General features: G+C 43.0%; 1 protein-coding gene across 3 annotated transcripts in view; it reads right to left on the reverse strand.

The window, feature by feature from the left end:
- Positions 1 to 18,173, reverse strand: part of SLC44A2 (solute carrier family 44 member 2 (CTL2 blood group)) — a 143,238-nt gene that overhangs the window by 18,375 nt on the left and 106,690 nt on the right. For all 3 annotated transcript variants that reach the window (XM_073622578.1, XM_073622576.1, XM_073622577.1), the window contains exons 9-15: positions 16,418 to 16,501; positions 14,600 to 14,712; positions 13,296 to 13,427; positions 12,533 to 12,632; positions 11,778 to 11,870; positions 7,208 to 7,292; positions 2,608 to 2,870 (exon numbers count right to left, since the gene is read on the reverse strand). In XM_073622578.1, the coding sequence (XP_073478679.1) occupies positions 2,608 to 2,870; positions 7,208 to 7,292; positions 11,778 to 11,870; positions 12,533 to 12,632; positions 13,296 to 13,427; positions 14,600 to 14,712; positions 16,418 to 16,501 (870 nt within the window). The remainder of the gene's footprint in view (positions 1 to 2,607; positions 2,871 to 7,207; positions 7,293 to 11,777; positions 11,871 to 12,532; positions 12,633 to 13,295; positions 13,428 to 14,599; positions 14,713 to 16,417; positions 16,502 to 18,173) is intronic.

The following is an 18,173-nucleotide window of genomic DNA, read 5'->3' on the forward strand; positions in this document are numbered from 1 at the left end:
ATGTTGCCACCCACAGGAGGATTGAACACCGACAAAAAAAAAAAAAAAAAAAAAAAAAAAAAAAGAGAAGGAGTAGGCTGGCCCAGAAAACAGAAGGAAGAGTGGGAAACCAGATCGTTGATAGTATCCAGACCCAGCTGATAGGAAGAGGACTTGTCCTAAGGAGAAACTCCTAAAAAAGGTGGAAAACCTGATGCTCCACCTAATGAAATAGGCTTATCATTATCCCTTGTGGGAAATCCTAAACTTTTTTAGCATTGTAGGAATCACAAATTCAGAGATTCCCCTGTCCCTTAGAACCTGGTCTTTATCAGCCATGCGTTTACAGCCAGTGACCATTCAGCAAATCTTGGGGCTTGGGATTAGACTCATGAGTCAGTAGATCATGATGAACAAACAGGCAGTGCCTTCCATGAATCTTACCAGGTTAGTGTAGCACCTTCGCCTAAGCCAGAAGGTTTACATTCAGTGCCCCGTACCTCTGAAATAGGTACTTGAACACCTCCAGGTGAAGGAACGACTCTCCTGGGTCCAGATGCTGTTGGCTAAGTTAGTCTTCCTGCCAACTGTCCATACCTGGAAAAGTACACAGCTGACAAGGCTGGGTCTTGGAAGTGCCACCAACAGGAGGTTTGTTTCCGTGACAAAACATCTGGTTCCTCCCAGATGATTGAAGTACACCCCTGCTTTGGCATTGACTGACAATCTGGATTGGATGACCTTCCAGCAGAATGGTCCCAGGCTGCACAGACAGCCAAATTGACCAAAGCGCCAGGATGTTGATCAGACAACAAGACTTCTCTGCTTACCAAGTCCATTGCACCAACAGGCTCTGGACCCGGAATTGTCTTCAAGCCTACTTTTTACCAGAATGGAGTCTGGAAAAGCTCCCTCCACAGAACCCAGTTCTCAAAGGTTGCTTCCAGGCTATCCCCGCAATATCCAGTCCAGCCAGGTCTAGACATGGTACTCCAAAAGTCAAGCTGAGGACAACTGCGTAGGATAGTTGTGAACAAAAAGAACTTCAGCAGCGTTAATAAAAATAAAAAAAGTGCTAGCCAAAGTTAGGATGGTCTTTAACACAGCAGAGCTGAAGAAAATTCCATCCATTCTCCTAGGACACTAGGAAGAACTGAGACATGCTTGTAGTGCGAGGGGTTTTCTTTCTTGCATGCCAGTATCTAATCATCCTAGTATAACACAAACATTAAAGACTTCCTGTGTCCCTTAATGGACTGAAAAATAGAATTTAAAGCAGAACTCCGGTCAAAATATTTTTTTTACACGTCCTATTTGCTGGTCTTTTGTCTTCACCAACTTTGTCATACATGTTCTTCTGAGCTCTGTAGTTCCTCTGCAATAGGCTGCTGAAAAACTGTTATTGCCTGCTGACATCCTGTTTGTCAGAGCTCTCCTGAGCTCAGCCAGCAGTCTGCAACACCCCTTGTCCCGCTGTATCAGGTATAGTATATCAGAACACTGATCGCTGAACTCCGCCTCCCTCTGGTATTGGCACAGTGCGCTGTCAATCACAATACAGGGACATCAGTGCTTGGTGTTCTTATATACAATACCTGACACCGCGGAAGATCCCCGCTGTGTCATATAAGCGATTTGTAATAATAATCCCCGCTCTGCACTTGTGGTCCCTGGCATTCTGCACTGGGGGTCCCTGGCATTCGGCTATGGTGGTCCCTGACACGTTGGACTGGTTTGCATTTGTATTAAAATGCTTTGTATTTATAAGGTTGTAATCTATCATACTATGTGTTATGTATGGCTTGCTGGCTGCAGAATGAGGAGTGTGATTAAGTTGAAGTGGGAGAGTTCACATTTACATGTACAAGCCTAGTGTACCTCCCACATTTCACTCCAATCACAAGGATTCATGGGAAGGGGGGAGAGGGAGAGAGAGGAGAGAGAGAGAGGGAGAGAGAGAGAGAGGGAGGGAGAGAGAGAGAGAGAGAGAGAGAGAGAGAGAGAGAGAGAGAGAGAGAGAGAGAGAGAGAGAGAGAGAGAGAGAGAGAGAGAGAGAGAGAGAGAGAGAGAGAGAGAGAGAGAGAGAGAGAGGGAGAGGGAGAGAGAGAGAGAGAGAGAGAGAGAGAGAGAGAGAGAGAGAGAGAGAGAGAGAGAGAGAGAGAGAGAGAGAGAGAGAGAGAGAGAGAGAGAGAGAGAGAGAGAGAGAGAGAGAGAGAGAGAGAGAGAGAGAGAGAGAGAGAGAGAGAGAGATATGATGCAATCACTGTTCCAACACCTCCTACCTGCCAGAAAAGATGATGCATTTTTTGAATCACAAAGCTGACTTCCTGGAAATTCAATCACAAACCTCTCTTAAAACGGTAAGAAATTTCACAAAAGTAATAACTGTTTAGTGGTGTGGGTGTGTGTGTGTGGTGTACTAATGGGGGATTTTTTGAAAATCCTGGAGTTCTGCTTTAAAGTACAGTTAGCAAAAATAACCAAAATCTAGCTTTAAATTAAAGCTCAACTCCAGCCAATTTTTGTGGACAAAGTGGGGAATTTAGAATTTAGTTTGATTGTTGTCTGTGTCCCTGTTAGGGGGATATCTAGATATCCGATTTAGCAGTTCTCCGATCAGCACCTTACCTGAGCGCTCTGCCCAAAGAAGAGAAAATAGGAAATGCTGGCATGTCATCTGGCTTTTTGAAGGCCCAGTAGTAGGAGGCAAATGCCCCAGCTAGAGTCACTTGACCTAGAGCGATAACAAAGTTGGCCAACCAGAGAAACATAAAGGCGTTGTAAATCTGGAAAACGATCAGGTACTTGTGGTAGTAGGTTTCTCCTCCATAGAAGGCAAACTGGCATCTAGCATCTGGGCACAAGCGGGTAACATTGGTGGTGTTGAAGGTCTAGGAAAAAAAGAAAAAAAAGAGAATAGCATCAGTTCCCCTTTTTGATGTAAAACATCCACCAAAATACCATTGTGGATTCAAAGCAGTACCATTTTGTAATATTGCACACAAGTGTTACCTTGAGATATTTAAGACTGGGTAGCAAGGTATCCCCATCAACCAGAACACTGTCCATCTTATAAGATTAGGCACTGGAGTGTCAATGGGCAAGGAAGGGAAGCATGGGGGAGATTTACAGAGTCACACGGATTGGCCTTGTAAATTTGCCAAACTGTACAACATCATACACAAGTACTATTGTAAATTCTGTGCAAATAAATGGCTATTTTGCAATTCCATTAAAATTATGCCACAGTAGTGCAAAAAATGTATTGCATTCCCTTCCAACCTCCACAACAGATTCAATGAGAGGGTCCAGGGTGCTAGCAGGTAAAAGCAAACTTAAGCAGATCATAGATGGTGCGATTTTCTGTCCTGCGACCACGGATTGCAGTGAAGAAAATTGCTCAATTCCTCCATCAACACAGTGTTGATGGGGGAATTCCTCCCGGGGAACTATTGTGTTCTCCCAGCAGGGGCGAACGGGGGGTGGGTTAACCGTCCATGCCGGGAGAACACAGTGATTATTGCTAGTGCCTGTAGCCTCTGGCAATAATCGCATGCCGAAAACCCAAACATGGTGGTTGTACGCAAGTCGATTGATGGTTACAATCAACCTACCCATGGAACCATCCATGCCGGGAGAACACAGTGATAATTGCTAGTGGCTATCGCCACTGGAAATAATCGCATGCTGAGAACCCGACATGCTGGTTGTATGCAAGTCGATCAATGGATCGACTTGGGTACAATCAGCCTACCCATAGATGGATCGAATCTCAGCCAGTCCCTGCTGAACTGGCCGAGATGCCAACCATCCAAGGCCAGCTTAACCACTTAAGGACCAGGCCTATTTTTTAAACTTGCTGTTTACAAGGTAAAATCAGGTTTTTTTGCTAGAAAATTACTTAGAACCCCCTTTTTTCAGACACCCTAGAGAATAAAATGGCGGTCGTTGCAATACTTTATGTCATACCGTATTTGCGCAGCGGTCTTCCAAAAGCAATTTTTTGGGAAAAAAGAAAACACAATTTTTTGAATAATAAAAAAAACCCCAGTAAGGTTAGCCAATTATTAATTTTTTTATATTGTGAAAGATAGTTACGCTGACTAAAATGATACCCAACATGTCACGCTTCAAAATTGTGCCCGGCAAAATACTTTGACCCTTAAAAGTCTCTATAGGCAGCGTTTAAAAATTTCTACAGGTTACCAGATTTGAGTTACAGAGGAGGTCTCTTGCTAGAGTTATTGCTCTTGCTCTACCGATCGCGGTGATACCTCACAAGTGTGGTTTGAACACCATTTACATATGTGGGCGTGACTTGCGTATGCATTCGCTTCTGCGTGCGAGCACGGCGCACTTTAAATTTTACATTTTTTTCTTATTTTACTTTTAATTTTTACACCGTTCCTTTAAAAAAAATAAAATTTTTGATCACTTTTATTCCTATTGTAAAGGAATGTAAACATCCCTTGTATTAGAAAAAAGCATGACATGACCTCTTTAATGTAAGAGCGAGGGTCAAAAAGACCTCAGATCTCACATTTACACTTAAATGCAATAAAAAGGAAAAAAATGCAATAAAAAAAAAAAAACAACAACATTTCCCCTTTAAGGCCGTTGGACGGAAGTGACGTTTGACGTTGCTTCCATTATCAAACGTCATTGAGTCGAGTGGGGGCCATCATTCCCTCACTCGACTCACAGCCTCTGAGGGGAAAGGATCGGATCGTCTCCGCCGATATCGACGGCTCCGGTATACGGTGGACGACCAGAACACGGTGGGAGGGGGATGGGGTTACCTCTCCCGCCACCGATAAAAGTGATCTCGCGGCAAATCCACCGCGTGGACCACTTATCTTAAAAAAGGAGGACCGCCATTTTTTTTTAAAGAAAATACAGGGGTTATGGCATGGGTTATGTTCATCAGATCTTCCCCATCCACTGGATCAACATTTACATTTAATCCAATGGCTTTCAATAAACCTGCTTCTATTCAAGAGAAAACAGAAGAACCCTTATCAAGCATTATACGGTACACATCTATGGCACAAATGAAGTTAAACTGTTAATCTATCCCTTTGCTGTGGTTTAGCTTTGCCTTGCTGAGAGATAGAATTGATAAATATCCCCCAGTCTGGTTTTAGATTAACCACTTCATGCCGGCACTATAGCCCAAAGACCGCTACAGAGCGGCTCTCATGTTCTGAGAAGGCATCCTTCAGATACAGCTGATCACAGATTGCGGTAAAGGGCCAATCACAGTGGCCCTTTACCATGTGATCAGCTGTGTCCAATCACAGCTGATCAAATGTAAGCAAACTTGCCGGTTATCAGCATTTCTTTCCTTGTGCACTGTCACAGCGTTGGGAGAGGAGAGCCAGTAGCCACCAGGGCCGTCTTTAAGGCAGGGCAAAAGGGGCAGCTGCCCTCTCATTGTTGTGGGGCCCAAAGCAGCTGCCTCATACTTGCCAACTATCCTGGTTTAGATTCCCTTGTCCCTCTAGGTTTTAGTCCCGTGCTGTGTCCCAATATCTCAGTGTGAAGTGCTGCTACTAATGCTGCCCAACTCTGCCCTATTGTTGTGTACAGATGACTCACTTGCCAGACCCTATGTTTACATGTGAATTACCGGCATTCATATGTAAATATCGGCGGCAGCATTGATATGTATATCATGCCCCCCTGAGGTCATATCCACAGTAATTTCTAGCAACCAATCAACAAACAGAAATCACGTGCTATAACCTCTAACAACTAATCAGTGAGCCGTAATGTGTGCTGTAACCTCTAGCAACCAGTCAGTGAGCATTAATGATACATTGTAACCTCTGGCAACCAATTGCAATAGCTGCCTGATCTGATTCAGCAAACTGATTTTGAGTCTAGCTGCTATTTATTGTATGTCTCAGAGCAGGTGGAGAGCAAAACTGCATGCCCCCCCCCCCCCCCAAGAAAAGTTTTGCCCAGGGTCCAATCAATATTAAAGACGGCCCCGGTAACCACCACTGGGTTTTTATTTTTTGCTAAACAAATGGAAAAATAAGACCAAAAATGTTTGAAATTTTATTTTTTTCTGTCTGTTATAAAATTTTGCAAATAACTAATATTTTTCTTATTGATGGGCACTGATGAGGCAGCAGTGATGCCCAGTGCCCTGATTATCTGTGTACATACCCCCTGTCATACTTGCCGGTTACTGGCTCTCCTCTCCCAACGCGGCAAATATGACAAGGGGTATGTACACAGATAATCAGGGCACTGATCATTAGTGTTCTTTTTATCAATGCAGCCTCATCAGTGAGAAAAATATTAGTTTGCAAAAAACAGACATAAAAACATAAAAAATAAAAAAAGTTTCAAACTTTGTCTTTTTTTTTCATTTGTTTAGCAAAAAATAAAAACCCAGTGGTGATTAAATACCACCAAAAGAAAGTTTCATCAGTCTCAAAAAAAAAAAAAAAAAAAAATTGATAAAAATGTCATCTTTTGTAGTTTTGCATGACCGCACAATTGTCATTCAAATTGCGACAGCTCTGAAAGCTGAAAATTGGCCTGGGCAGGAAGGGGGTGAAAGTGCCTTGTGTAGAAGTGGTTAATAACCCTGGATCACCTCTGGCAAACAAGCACCGTATCAGCACTGCACAAACCTATGTTCTTACTTAGAGGGCAGAGGTGGCGCTTCTAGCGACATCCTTAGCGCTGACCTCTTATGGAATGCAACAGCGATCAGTTGGGAAGTGTTCATTCGAGCCGACTTCCCACCTCACAGAGCTTGGCCAGAGGGGATAGTAGATCATGGTTGGGGATAACTACAGAAATTTGGATGTTCTTTGATCCAGCCATAGACCACAAGATCAGGGGACATATTTGAGGATTACAAGCAACTTTAGTTGCATCAACCTCCCATCTCCCTGCATCTGTACTGGTAGAATTAGGTTAGCTTTTCTTTTTGTTCAATGAATGGTAATTTAGTAAGATATTTCACACTCTGGCAACTGTTCAAGTGCAGGAATCAATGTTCAATTTAGAATTGTCCATTTTAAAATGTCACCACTATCACCAATCCAATTGCTCCATCAGAGAGAAGGAGCCAAGTAAGCTCCCTCACGAGTATTGCTAGAGACTCACCCCCAGCCAAAGTCATTCAGATGGCATTGCCCAGCATTAGCTCTCTCTCCGGTAAAGTAGCAGGCAGGGGCTTTTACGGATTGCTGGGGGATGGACTTACCTCTGGGTCACATGTTTTGCTGGCATAATCACACTGAGTTTCATTAAAAATCTTGTATACGGCCTCATTAGATGTGGAGAGGAATCTGTGTGAGCAAGTTAAGGATGAAAATAATTTGAAAATATGAAACAGAAAAAGTATTTGTCCTGCGCTCGTGCAGGCGGTATTAGTTTAAGGTAGTAGTAATTCCGAATAGTGAGTAGTATAGAACGATCATGCGTGTCCCGCAGACTACCTATTAGTAGTCTGCTAGCACTCCTCTTGCAACACAGGACAGCACTCTGCTAGGAGGATCGCCTTCAGCCTGCAGATGATGTGTATGGGCTGCAGCCACACAACAAGTCCAAACGCAGGAACAGATGACAGACAAACAACATATAACAAACTATTCATTCTATGGCATGTAGAGCATTGTGATGCAGATACCTCTAGAGTAAAAGGACAATACATCACCTGTATCATGTTGATACATCTCCGAAACAGCCATTCCTCTTCATGTGTATCTACCACATCATACAGACTTTATTTTTCTTTTTCTCTCTAAGGCTCTGATGAAGAGGGAAAACCTTGAAACGAGTTAGCCTACCTTGAGCATTTGCCCTTGTATGGGCATAATGAATTATTCATTTTTAATGAATATCTTGTAACCAAATTTTAATGAAGTCCTGGTAATTTCTTTGTACTTATCTACTTTGTTTATGAATAAATCATATCACTTTGATTCATGCGTTGCATCACGCGCCTTCCACCCTCTTTTTCACTGAAAATAAATTTGAATTCTGTGTTTTTCTGCTAAAAGTCACAATTTAGTTCCATACGGTATCATCAGCTTAAAAGTGAGTCTATTACTTTCTAGAAAATAAATAAAAAAAACACCACAAAAACTCTCAAAACAGATTATATAAATTAAAATGTGAGAACCTAGGAGGTGCCTATACATACCTTGTAACTGCTTCACGATTATCTTGGAATACTTTAAAAGTCAAATATGCAAAGCCCTCCTTTTCTGCTTTAGAGCTGGCCCTTTGTCCTCCAGCACCACCCTCAGGAAGGTCACCCATCACTGAGAATGACCAGTAGGTGCTGGAAAGCAGATACTGGGCAGAGAAAAGACCAGCCTTCAGCATGACTAGTAAAAGCTGGAATTTGTATGTTAGAGGGCCTTGTGCACCATGGATGCTCAAGAAGATGTTTTCCCATGTATATACAGGCACCTCATCTAGTTAGAAACTTTTAGGAAGTTAAAGGTTAACTTTACAGCCTTTTTACAGCTTAAGGACTAGTAGACAAAGTGTTTTATGATCAATATGTGCTTTGCTTTTATTACTCCATAAAATCCAACGTGAATGCATAAAAAGCATTTAGGAAACATATTTTAGATGCCCGTGTACATCCTTCTCCACAGACGTGAATATGATTTCCCTACTGAATTTATTGGTTTCAAGAACTCTATTTATATGTGCAGATTGTAATTATATAAGTAAAAAGGGGGATGGGGGAAGGTGGGACTCTGTATATGCAGGCTTCCTGCTTATTAGTGCTGCATGGTGATTGTGCTTTACTGTTCCTCCCTCAAGTCAGCGTTTCCCATTCATACCGCTTTCACAATACAAAATCCTCACTCACGGTACATTTGCTGAATGCAGCTAGGGCTTCCATGCCTTGTGGAAACAACTCGTCACCACTCCCATTTCTCTATGGCTGTCTAAAATTAATGACATTGAACAGATGGATTGTCTTACAGTTTTTTTTCTACCATAGGGAGGAAAGGGTTTGCGACACGTGGTATTCATGGTCAATCTTTTTCTAGTCTACTGCTAATACGGAAAGGTTTCTTCACAGTAAAAGCTGTGGAAATGTGGAATAGACTCCCTCCAGAGGTGGTTTTGGCCAGCTCAGTAGATTGCTTTAAAAAAGGCCTGGATTCTTTCCTAAATGTACATAATATAACTGGGTACTAATATTTACAGGTAAAGTTGATCCAGGGAAAATTCGATTGCCTCTTGCTTGATCAGGAAGGAATTTTTTTTCCCCTGCTGGAACAATTTAGAGCATGCTTTGCTGGGGTTTTTGCCTTCCTCTGGATCAACTGTGGGTGAAGTATTGTGTATATGGGATTGTATTTTTTTTTGGTTGAACTAGATGGACTTGTGTCTTTTTTTTCAACCTGACTAACTATGCTCTTCAGGATCTGCAGGACCAAAAGGGTCCCGCCTAGAGATCTTTGGCATGGCCGACAACTATCAAGCCAACTATTCCTTGCTGGTTTGGGCTACCTCTTTTTTCTCCTCACCTTTTGTTTTCCCTCTCACGTTCATTATATGAAAATCTTAGCTGAAAGGCAGGAGATTCAGGTCTCTGGCGGACAGCTAGCTTGGGAGTCTTACCCACTGCTGCTGAGGTATCCTCCATGATCTCTTGGAGGTCTTCACGGAATCTTAATATTCTCTTATTGCTGTGGGTTCTCAGTTTTATTAACCTTCCTTGAGTTGCTGTAATTTTGACTAGGTTATGATTTATTATGCCTGTGTACGCAGTTTTTAAACCCTTGTCTTTCGTTAAAGAGTTTTTAAAAAGTCTTGAGTTTCCTGTTGAAAACTTAAAAAAAAAGTAAGTAAATGAGCACGCTCCGATGACTTCCATCACCAAGTCATATGCAAGCAAAAATGCGTTTTTTTTTTTTTTTTTTCCTTGCACATGATTGGGTATTCTTTACAAAGTGAAGCTTTACCTAATTTGAAAAGTGCAATTGCATTCTGCATGTAAAGTGCACAGTCTACTTGTTTTTAGTACATTAAACCCTATCTCTCTATGACGGATCGTATTTTCTCTGCAGGCGTTCCGACTCCACTTCGATTTACAGGGATTTACTAAAACTGGAGAGTGCAAAATCTGGTGCAGCTCTGTATAGAAACCAATCAGCTTCCAGGTTTTATTGTCAAAGCTTAATTGAACAAGGTGAAGTAAGAAGCAGATTGGTCTGCACCAGATTCTGAGTGCTCCAGTTGTGCTAAAGAAGAAATACAAAGCACCTTTGGCTGTACTTCTGCTGTGGATCACAGAAGTGCAGTTAGTTTTGAAGCCTGCTGTCGGGTGACATCATAGAGCCTGTCCAGGTTTGGGAAAGATCCAGAACCCTGGACCAGCACTTGGCTCAACCACTGAGAGCCTGAGTCAGCCCCTCCCACCCCAGCGCTCCAGTGAGGGGGCAGAGCAGACAGCGGTGGCTGACAGACACCAGCGCTCTGCTCATGGAGCACTGAGAACCGAGACATCAGCAGTGTTTGATCTCTCGGGTCTCACCCTTAAAGCCGGCAGGGGACCGATGCTGCAACCATCTAGGCAAGTGTGAATCTTTAAAAAAAAAAAAAAAAATCTAACCTCTTTTAAATCTCCTCCTAAGAAACCAACATGCAAGTCACAGCAAAAGTTACTCTACAACAGTGGTTCTCAACTCCTGTCCTCGGGACCCCACGGGCCAGATTTTAGGTATTACCTTGGGGACATGCAGACTAGAATACTGCAATCCCTGAGCAGCAAATTATATCACCTGTGATGTATTTCAGTTATCTTGCAAACCTGGCCTGTTAGTGGGTCCTGAGGACAGGAGTTGAGAACCACTGCTCTACAAGGAACAGCAATATCAAACTTGTGGAAGTTTGGATGCTGCCCATCCAAAGCTGGAGAACATTTCAGGCAGAGTTGGCCTTTAGACGCAATACAGAAGTGACTTAGGCAGCTGGATTTTCATAAGAGTAAAAAATATAGGATGTTCTAAGGGCCAGTTCACACCAGATGCCGTTCCATGCAGTTCGTTTTTTTTTTCTGCATCAATGTGGCCAGTTCTGGTCAGTTTCTGCATCGGAAACGGACCGGAAACTGACTGCATGGTGTGAACTAGAGCCATTGGAATACATGGAAAACACCGTGCATGCATTTTTAGGGCCAGTTGATACCACAAAAATGCACTCCGGATACGTTCCAGATCAGTTTTTGCTTACAGTTCACACCACATGCAGTTCCAGTGTGTTTTTGATACAATTTGCTAGGTTCCATTACAGTTCTGTGCAGAAAAAAATGCAGCACGCTCTACTTTTTTTCCTGCAATGGAAACTGACTGCACTGGTGTAAACTAGAGCCATTGGAATACATGGAAAACACTGCATGCATTTTTAGTGAAGAAAAAAAGCGCATGGAACTGCATCTGGTGTGAACTAGCACTTAAAGAAACGTGTATACCAAAATATAAGGGTGTCTGGGGACCAGGTGCTGGGTTGTCTGCCAGGATCTCAAGGGAGCTTACACTGGATGTCGCTTGTATCAACAGGAATGCTGCATACCGAGATGCAAAATAATCTTCCTTTAAAATAGCCAGCAAGAACAAATTCTACTTTGACATGTTTTTTTAGCCAGGCACAGTGACTGCTTTGGTGGAGAAGGGCTGTGACAGCACCTGAGATGTGGTTGTTGAGCCTGATCTATTTCCTAGTGAGGCATGTGAAATATTCAGCAATGAATGTGACCAGTTATGGTGAAGAGTGGGGTGTGATGATGGGATGAGGAAGGATACACTGCAGTGATGGCCCAATAGGCGATACAGAGACACACCAGCAGGAAGGTGAAAAGAGGGAAAAGCAGGGAACACATCACATGACCGACCGCCCTAAGGAGAGAGAAGGAGCAGAATCAGGATACAATTTCTGGACACAACACACACACTTTCTAATGCCCACATTGATGACTAGTTTATTATTACCACTACTCATTTATAAGCACCAACACTTTTCTGCATCCCTTCACAGTGAACACTAAACCGATTACATTGTTTTCTGCTCCCATAGAAGACACATACAATCTTCATAAGCTTATAAAGTAATATCAGTTAGGAGTGACTTGGTTGATACAGGCAATAAGAAACTTTCCCGGTTTACATTTCACATTCAAAACTGCCCTGAGAAATGACAGTTGGAATTTTAATTTGAAAAAGTATATTTAGCTTATTTTTTGGAATTTTGGTAATTGCATAGTTAATGCTAACTGTCATACTTGTACGCGATTACCAAAAATTCCAAAAAATAAGCTAAATATACATTTTCAAATTAAAATTCCAACTGTCATTTCTCAAAGCAGTTCTGAATAAGACAGTTTATAGGACTGAAAGCATACCCAACATAAACCACCCAGGACGTGAGGACAGTCAAGTACTACCGATTTCTAGTTTTCTTATGGCCATTTAAAATGTACAACACCACCACACAGAGCATGAAAAGCACCATTCCTGGCCTGAGGCATGTAAAATGGGCCACAACAACCACCCCTGCTCACCTGCTGGCTTCTTTAATGAGTGCAATGGCAATCATAATCCTTTTCCTGAGAAAGATGAGGATTAGAATAATAACCACCTCCATGATGCATAGAATAATCACTGTACAAAGAGGAGAAGTGCATTATTAGAGATGTCCCAGCATACACACAGAAACAGCTACATCAGCTACATGGACCTGCACAGTGCCACCGCTACAATTTTCTGTACACTTGGCACCCATCCCTTACATCTCTGTAGCCCATCTCCTCCCACCCCAGAGTGCCATCCTCTTACCACCAAAGTAATCTGTACCCACAGTATGTCAGTGCCTCCTATTAACATAGCCTGTACTAAAAAAAGTGCCAGCCCCCCACCCACCTAACCAGTACCCACACAGTGCCAGCCCCCCCACCAACCTAACCAGTACCCAAACAGTGTGCCAGCCCCTCCTACCCCCAACCCAACCAGTACCCACACAGTTCCAGCCCCCCACACACAGTGCCAGCCGCCCCCCGTCCCCCCCCCCAGCACCAGCCTAACCCGTACCCACACAGTGCCAGCCCCTCCCACCTCCACCATTCCTGTACACAGTGCCAGCACCTCATTCACCAACAGAACCTGTACCCACACAATTCCAGCCCATTCTACCACCAATGTACTATGGATACACACACTGCATCAGAACCTTCCAACACTACTATTGCTTGTACACAAACAAACAGCCAGCTCCTTTTAACATCCAGCGCCTCCCATTTATTTCCATTACATAGCCTGTAGACTCACTGAATGCCAGCCATGTCTGCCTCAGGTGTAAGTAGACCCGGAAATCAGTCTGAAACCCAATGTCCTTCAGGCTCACATCCGATCCAGCTGTATCCTTCAACCGAGCATACTCCATGTAGCAGTGGAATATTCCTGCAAAAGACAAAAATCAGCAGATTCGCCATAACTGGTTCAATTACATTTACCGGGTACAAAACACAACTCGGGCACAAGGAATCCACAGCACAATCAGTTCTGATTCAACTCTACAGCCAGTGTTTGCATCACAGTGCGGTATAGAAATACCATACTCACCTTCCCTACTGAATGTAGAGCACTAGCTCTGACTCAGGAAGGGCATATTGGTCCTCTGCAGAGAGGCCACTGCTTCTACACATAAAGCAAGGGTCTCTCTGCCGTATGCTGGCAGGAGACAGACTTTTCTACTCAAAGAAAGTAATGTCACCAGCACACCAGGATCTCCAAAAAAAACTGGTCCAAAACTTTAATCAGTGATCACATAATTACAGCAGAAAGCTTTCTGCTGTAATTATATGATCGCTGATTAAAGTTTTGGACCCATTTTTGGAGATCCTGGTGTGCTGGTGACATTACTTTCTTTGACTACACACGGTTCCAGCCAGTGGTCGCTTCAGCACCCATTTATAAATACTGCCATCTCTACAGGAATTTGTGCGTTGGGAATATTGCATTGAGACTTTTCTACTCGGGCTGTGATCTAAGGAAATTTTGGTAAGTGTGCTCAAATCTGCCTCACTATCATGTGAACGAATGAAATGGCGTGCGCCACTTTTATTCGCTTCAGAGCAATATTCCCAACAAACACTTTCCTAAAAGTGTCTGAAAAGTAGGTGCTGCAGTGTCCAACGGCTGGAGACCAGAACAAGGGATGTGTCGCCAACACACCATGAAACTCCATAACATTCCAGCTTGATCAAATCACACCACCCAAAGGATAGTGACATTTTGGAGTCACGCAGGACCCTCACATGCTTGATGAAGTACTCCTGCGTGGCTCCAAAACTTTGCTATCCTTTGCAGTGATGTGACCACTCAATGAAGCGTTGGACCCTAGTTTTTAGTTTACTGGTGTGCTGGTGACACATCCCTCATTCTGACTTGTTTTAATCTGTCACAGGAAGAAAATGCATTTAGCCAAATATAATTCGGAAGTGTATTTAGCCAATTTTAACTTAGAGCTCAGTTAGGCTATTTTAATAAATTAAAAGGCTCGGAAAAGTGGGTACATCACTGCAATGTAGCAAAGAAGAAAGAAGAAGGAAGATGGGGGGGGGCATACTCACCATATCCCATGACTGCAATCAACAGGACAATCATCACCCATATCATAATCCCAGCCAGAAACCTCAGCAAGACCACGAATAGCAAACTGATCAACATGGCAATGATAAGACCTCTGCAGAGGAAGCAAAGAAATGTGTAGTGGTTGTGGGCATCCATTTATATGGTAAAAGACAAAAAAAGTACACATAAAATATATTTTCTCTTTCTTTTTCTTTGGTAGTCCGGTAACTATTGCACATTACATTTTTAGTATTCCTATATCCATCCAGCAGGTGGAGTTCTTTGTTCCCACTCCACTCCATCTCTCCACTCCTCACCTTTCCCTCTCTTCCATTTACCTCCCCACCTTGTTCCATTTCTCCTCCTCCACTCCTTGTCACTCTCTCCCTCTTCCATTTCTTGTACTCCCCTCCTCCGCTTTCACTTGGTTTCATTCTTCCTACTTTACTCCTTCCTCATCCCCATCAGTTTCCCTCCAGCCATCCCCTCCTATCTCTCGGTTCCATTTCTCCTCCTCCACCCCTCTCCCCATCGTTTCCTTTCCCCTCCTCCTTCTCTCTCTGATCCATTTCTCCCTCTCTAAACTACCCCCTTTCTTTCTCCAGACTGCTCCCTATAAAGAGTCAATCAGAGACAGACTGTCTGAAAGGAAGTAACTTCTACTATCCTTTTGTAAAATGCATAGGGTTTTTTTTTCCATCCTTTGCAGTGGATGTTAGTTTGTATTTGTTTATTTGTAAAAAGTAGGACCTCCAGAAATGGTAAACCTCCACTCACTCACACCCTCCTTCCTGCATTCCTCAGCAGCTCTGTTCCTCTTTGGGTAATACTTGGTATTTCTAAGTATGGGTGAGCATGTGACTTCTCTCCTTCCTCCCAGGATGCAGTACCTGGGCCTAAAGCTGGCCATACAGGCTCTTTATTGCAGAAGAGACCTGATATGTCTTTTCTGCAATAAACAAACTTACCTGCCTGTTTGAAATCCACATTATAATGTACACTGAACTGCACATGTACAGCTCAATGTATATTTTTGGCAGTGGAATGAACGCCCATCCGCATTCGAGGGAGTTACGCCCTTCCCCTGTTGGCCAGTCAGAGACCTGGCACCTGAAAAACTGACTGGACAGTGAAAGGAGAAGCAGCAGACTGATGAGCTCATCTCTCTACTCTCCTTTTGTCAGTATGTGCTTGTTAGCAAATGAGCACTGCAGCAAAACCAAATAGCTTCTTGTGCGGTTTCTCCCTGTCCCTGTCTTGAGCTCTGTTGTACAGGAGGTTGCAAACCGCTCAGATTCAGGTACTTACACCGCTTACAGCAAAATATAAATTTAATGAGGCCATAATAAATATAGATTTTCATATCTATGCATTTATATATCTCCCCGATTCATCCTTACAATAAACCTGGAAGTATTATGTAGGCTGCCATTGCTGAATTCTCACTTTCAAAATGCGACTTGCATTTTTCATACTTGGAGTAACTATCTCAGAAGTAGTATGCCGATCCGGTAGTCTGACTTCTCTTGCTGCATGATTGCTTTAGATTAATGAATTGCAAAGCACGATAACAGCCCCATATTGTCTCGTTGCAAATTTTGTTGAAGCCTCCTATGGCGCAAATATTGGGCAATAATAAAATGTAGGATACATGCCAAAGTTAAATGTTCACTTCATCCAGGAGTAGTTACAAGCCATATTGCACATATAGTATATTGACACTGACTTGTACTATTCCATAAATAAGCCTGTAACGTGATTTAAGTGTAATATTCCATAATTGGGTATATATCCTGAGAAGGTAAAAGTGTTCTTACATGATTATCCAGTACCAGGACACAGTGTAATCCTCAAAGATCTTCATAGCCACCTGCCGGGCCTCTAGCACCACGTTGGCTTTCCTGTACAGAAAAGATCATCAATTATGAACACACAATGTAATATAGGTAAAGATCAGGGTTGTATTGCGACATCAAAATAGACACACATGAATAATAATCCCTTTTATACAATCTCCGTCCATTTCGTCATGCAGTTATATTTAGTATAAAGTAATGTTAGAATGCATTATTGATGACATGCTGCTGCTTTATATTCACGGCTACCTTTTAAACTGTATAAACAGAGAAAGATTTTTACATTTACTGAACTATAATGAGTCTAACGCCTCTCAACATTCCCGTCAGCCCTGCCCTTTATAGATCTTGTGCCAAATTTAGCAACGATGTTCAGAAGTGGGACTCAAAATCAGAAGACAAATTACCACAATTTGTAAATTTTTAGGCTTGGTGCCGCCCCATCTGCTGCAACCTCTCTTGTCCAGAGCCACCAAAGTTCAGTATATTTTTAAAATCACTCCAAAATAAACTCCAACGCCAGCCATTTTTATTTTTTTTTGGGGGGGGGGTTAAGGATTTAAAGCGGGGGTTCACCCACACCGCCAAAAAAAAAAAAAAAAAATTTTAAAAGCCAGCAGCTACAAATACTGCAGCTGCTGACTTTTAATACATGGCCGCTTACCTGTCCCAGGGTCCAGCGATGTTCTCGGCAGCTGCCGCCGCCATCCTAGGTGAGGGAATCAGGAAGTGAAGCGTTGCGGCTTCACTTCCCGGTTCCCTACTGCGCATGCGCAAGTCACGCTGCGCGTCCCAAGTAGTCCCCGCTCTCTCCTGGGAGCTGTGTGTTCCCAGGAAACAGCGCGGTGGGGACAGGAAGAGGCGTAGACTCCCATGGGAGTCTATGCCGGAAGTGAGTGCAAATACCTGTCTTAGACAGGTATCTGCACCCCCCTCCCCCCTGAAAGGTGCCAAATGGCCGGCACAGTGGTGCAGTGGATAGCACTTTCGCCTAGCAGTAAGAAGGGTCACTGGTTTGAATCCCACCCACAACACTACCTGCCTGGAGTTTGCATGTTCTCCCTGTGCCTGCGTGGGTTTCCTCCGGGTACTCCGGTTTCCTCCCACACTCCAAAGACATGCTGGTAGGTTAATTGGATCCTGTCTAAATTGTCCCTAGTATGTATGAATGTGAGTTAGGGACCTTAGATTGTAAGCTCCTTGAGGGTAGGGACTGATGTGAATGTACAATGTATATGTAAAGCGCTGCGTAAATTGACGGCGCTATATAAGTACCTGAAATGAATAAATAAATGTGACACCGGAGGGGGGGGAGGGTTCCGAAAAGCGGAAGTTCCATTTTTGTGTGGAACTCCGCTTTAAGGGCAGAGACAATAAAAATCTAAAATGAAACCCATTTTTGTTTGGGTTTGGCTGACAAAAAAAAAAAATTAAATCTGAGATATGTTCGGAGACGTACTGACAATACTTACACCATCTGTCACTTGTCATTGCTCCGCTCTAATAATTAACATCTGTCTGCCATACATGAATCAACTTGTTTTGAGCAATGACAGTGTAGAGCAAAGCCTAAAAAAGATTCATAAATCTGTAGCACTAACCCTGAAAATTTTAAAGAATACAGGAGATGTTCTATTTTTTTTGAGCCTAGAACTCATTCATAGAGAAAAGTCATTCGGAAGCAGAAAAGGAGAAACTGTAGTGTTCTTGGGGACTA

The sequence above is a fragment of the Aquarana catesbeiana genome, linkage group LG03 (genome assembly GCF_042186555.1).
Source record: "Aquarana catesbeiana isolate 2022-GZ linkage group LG03, ASM4218655v1, whole genome shotgun sequence".
NCBI lineage: Eukaryota > Metazoa > Chordata > Amphibia > Anura > Ranidae > Aquarana > Aquarana catesbeiana.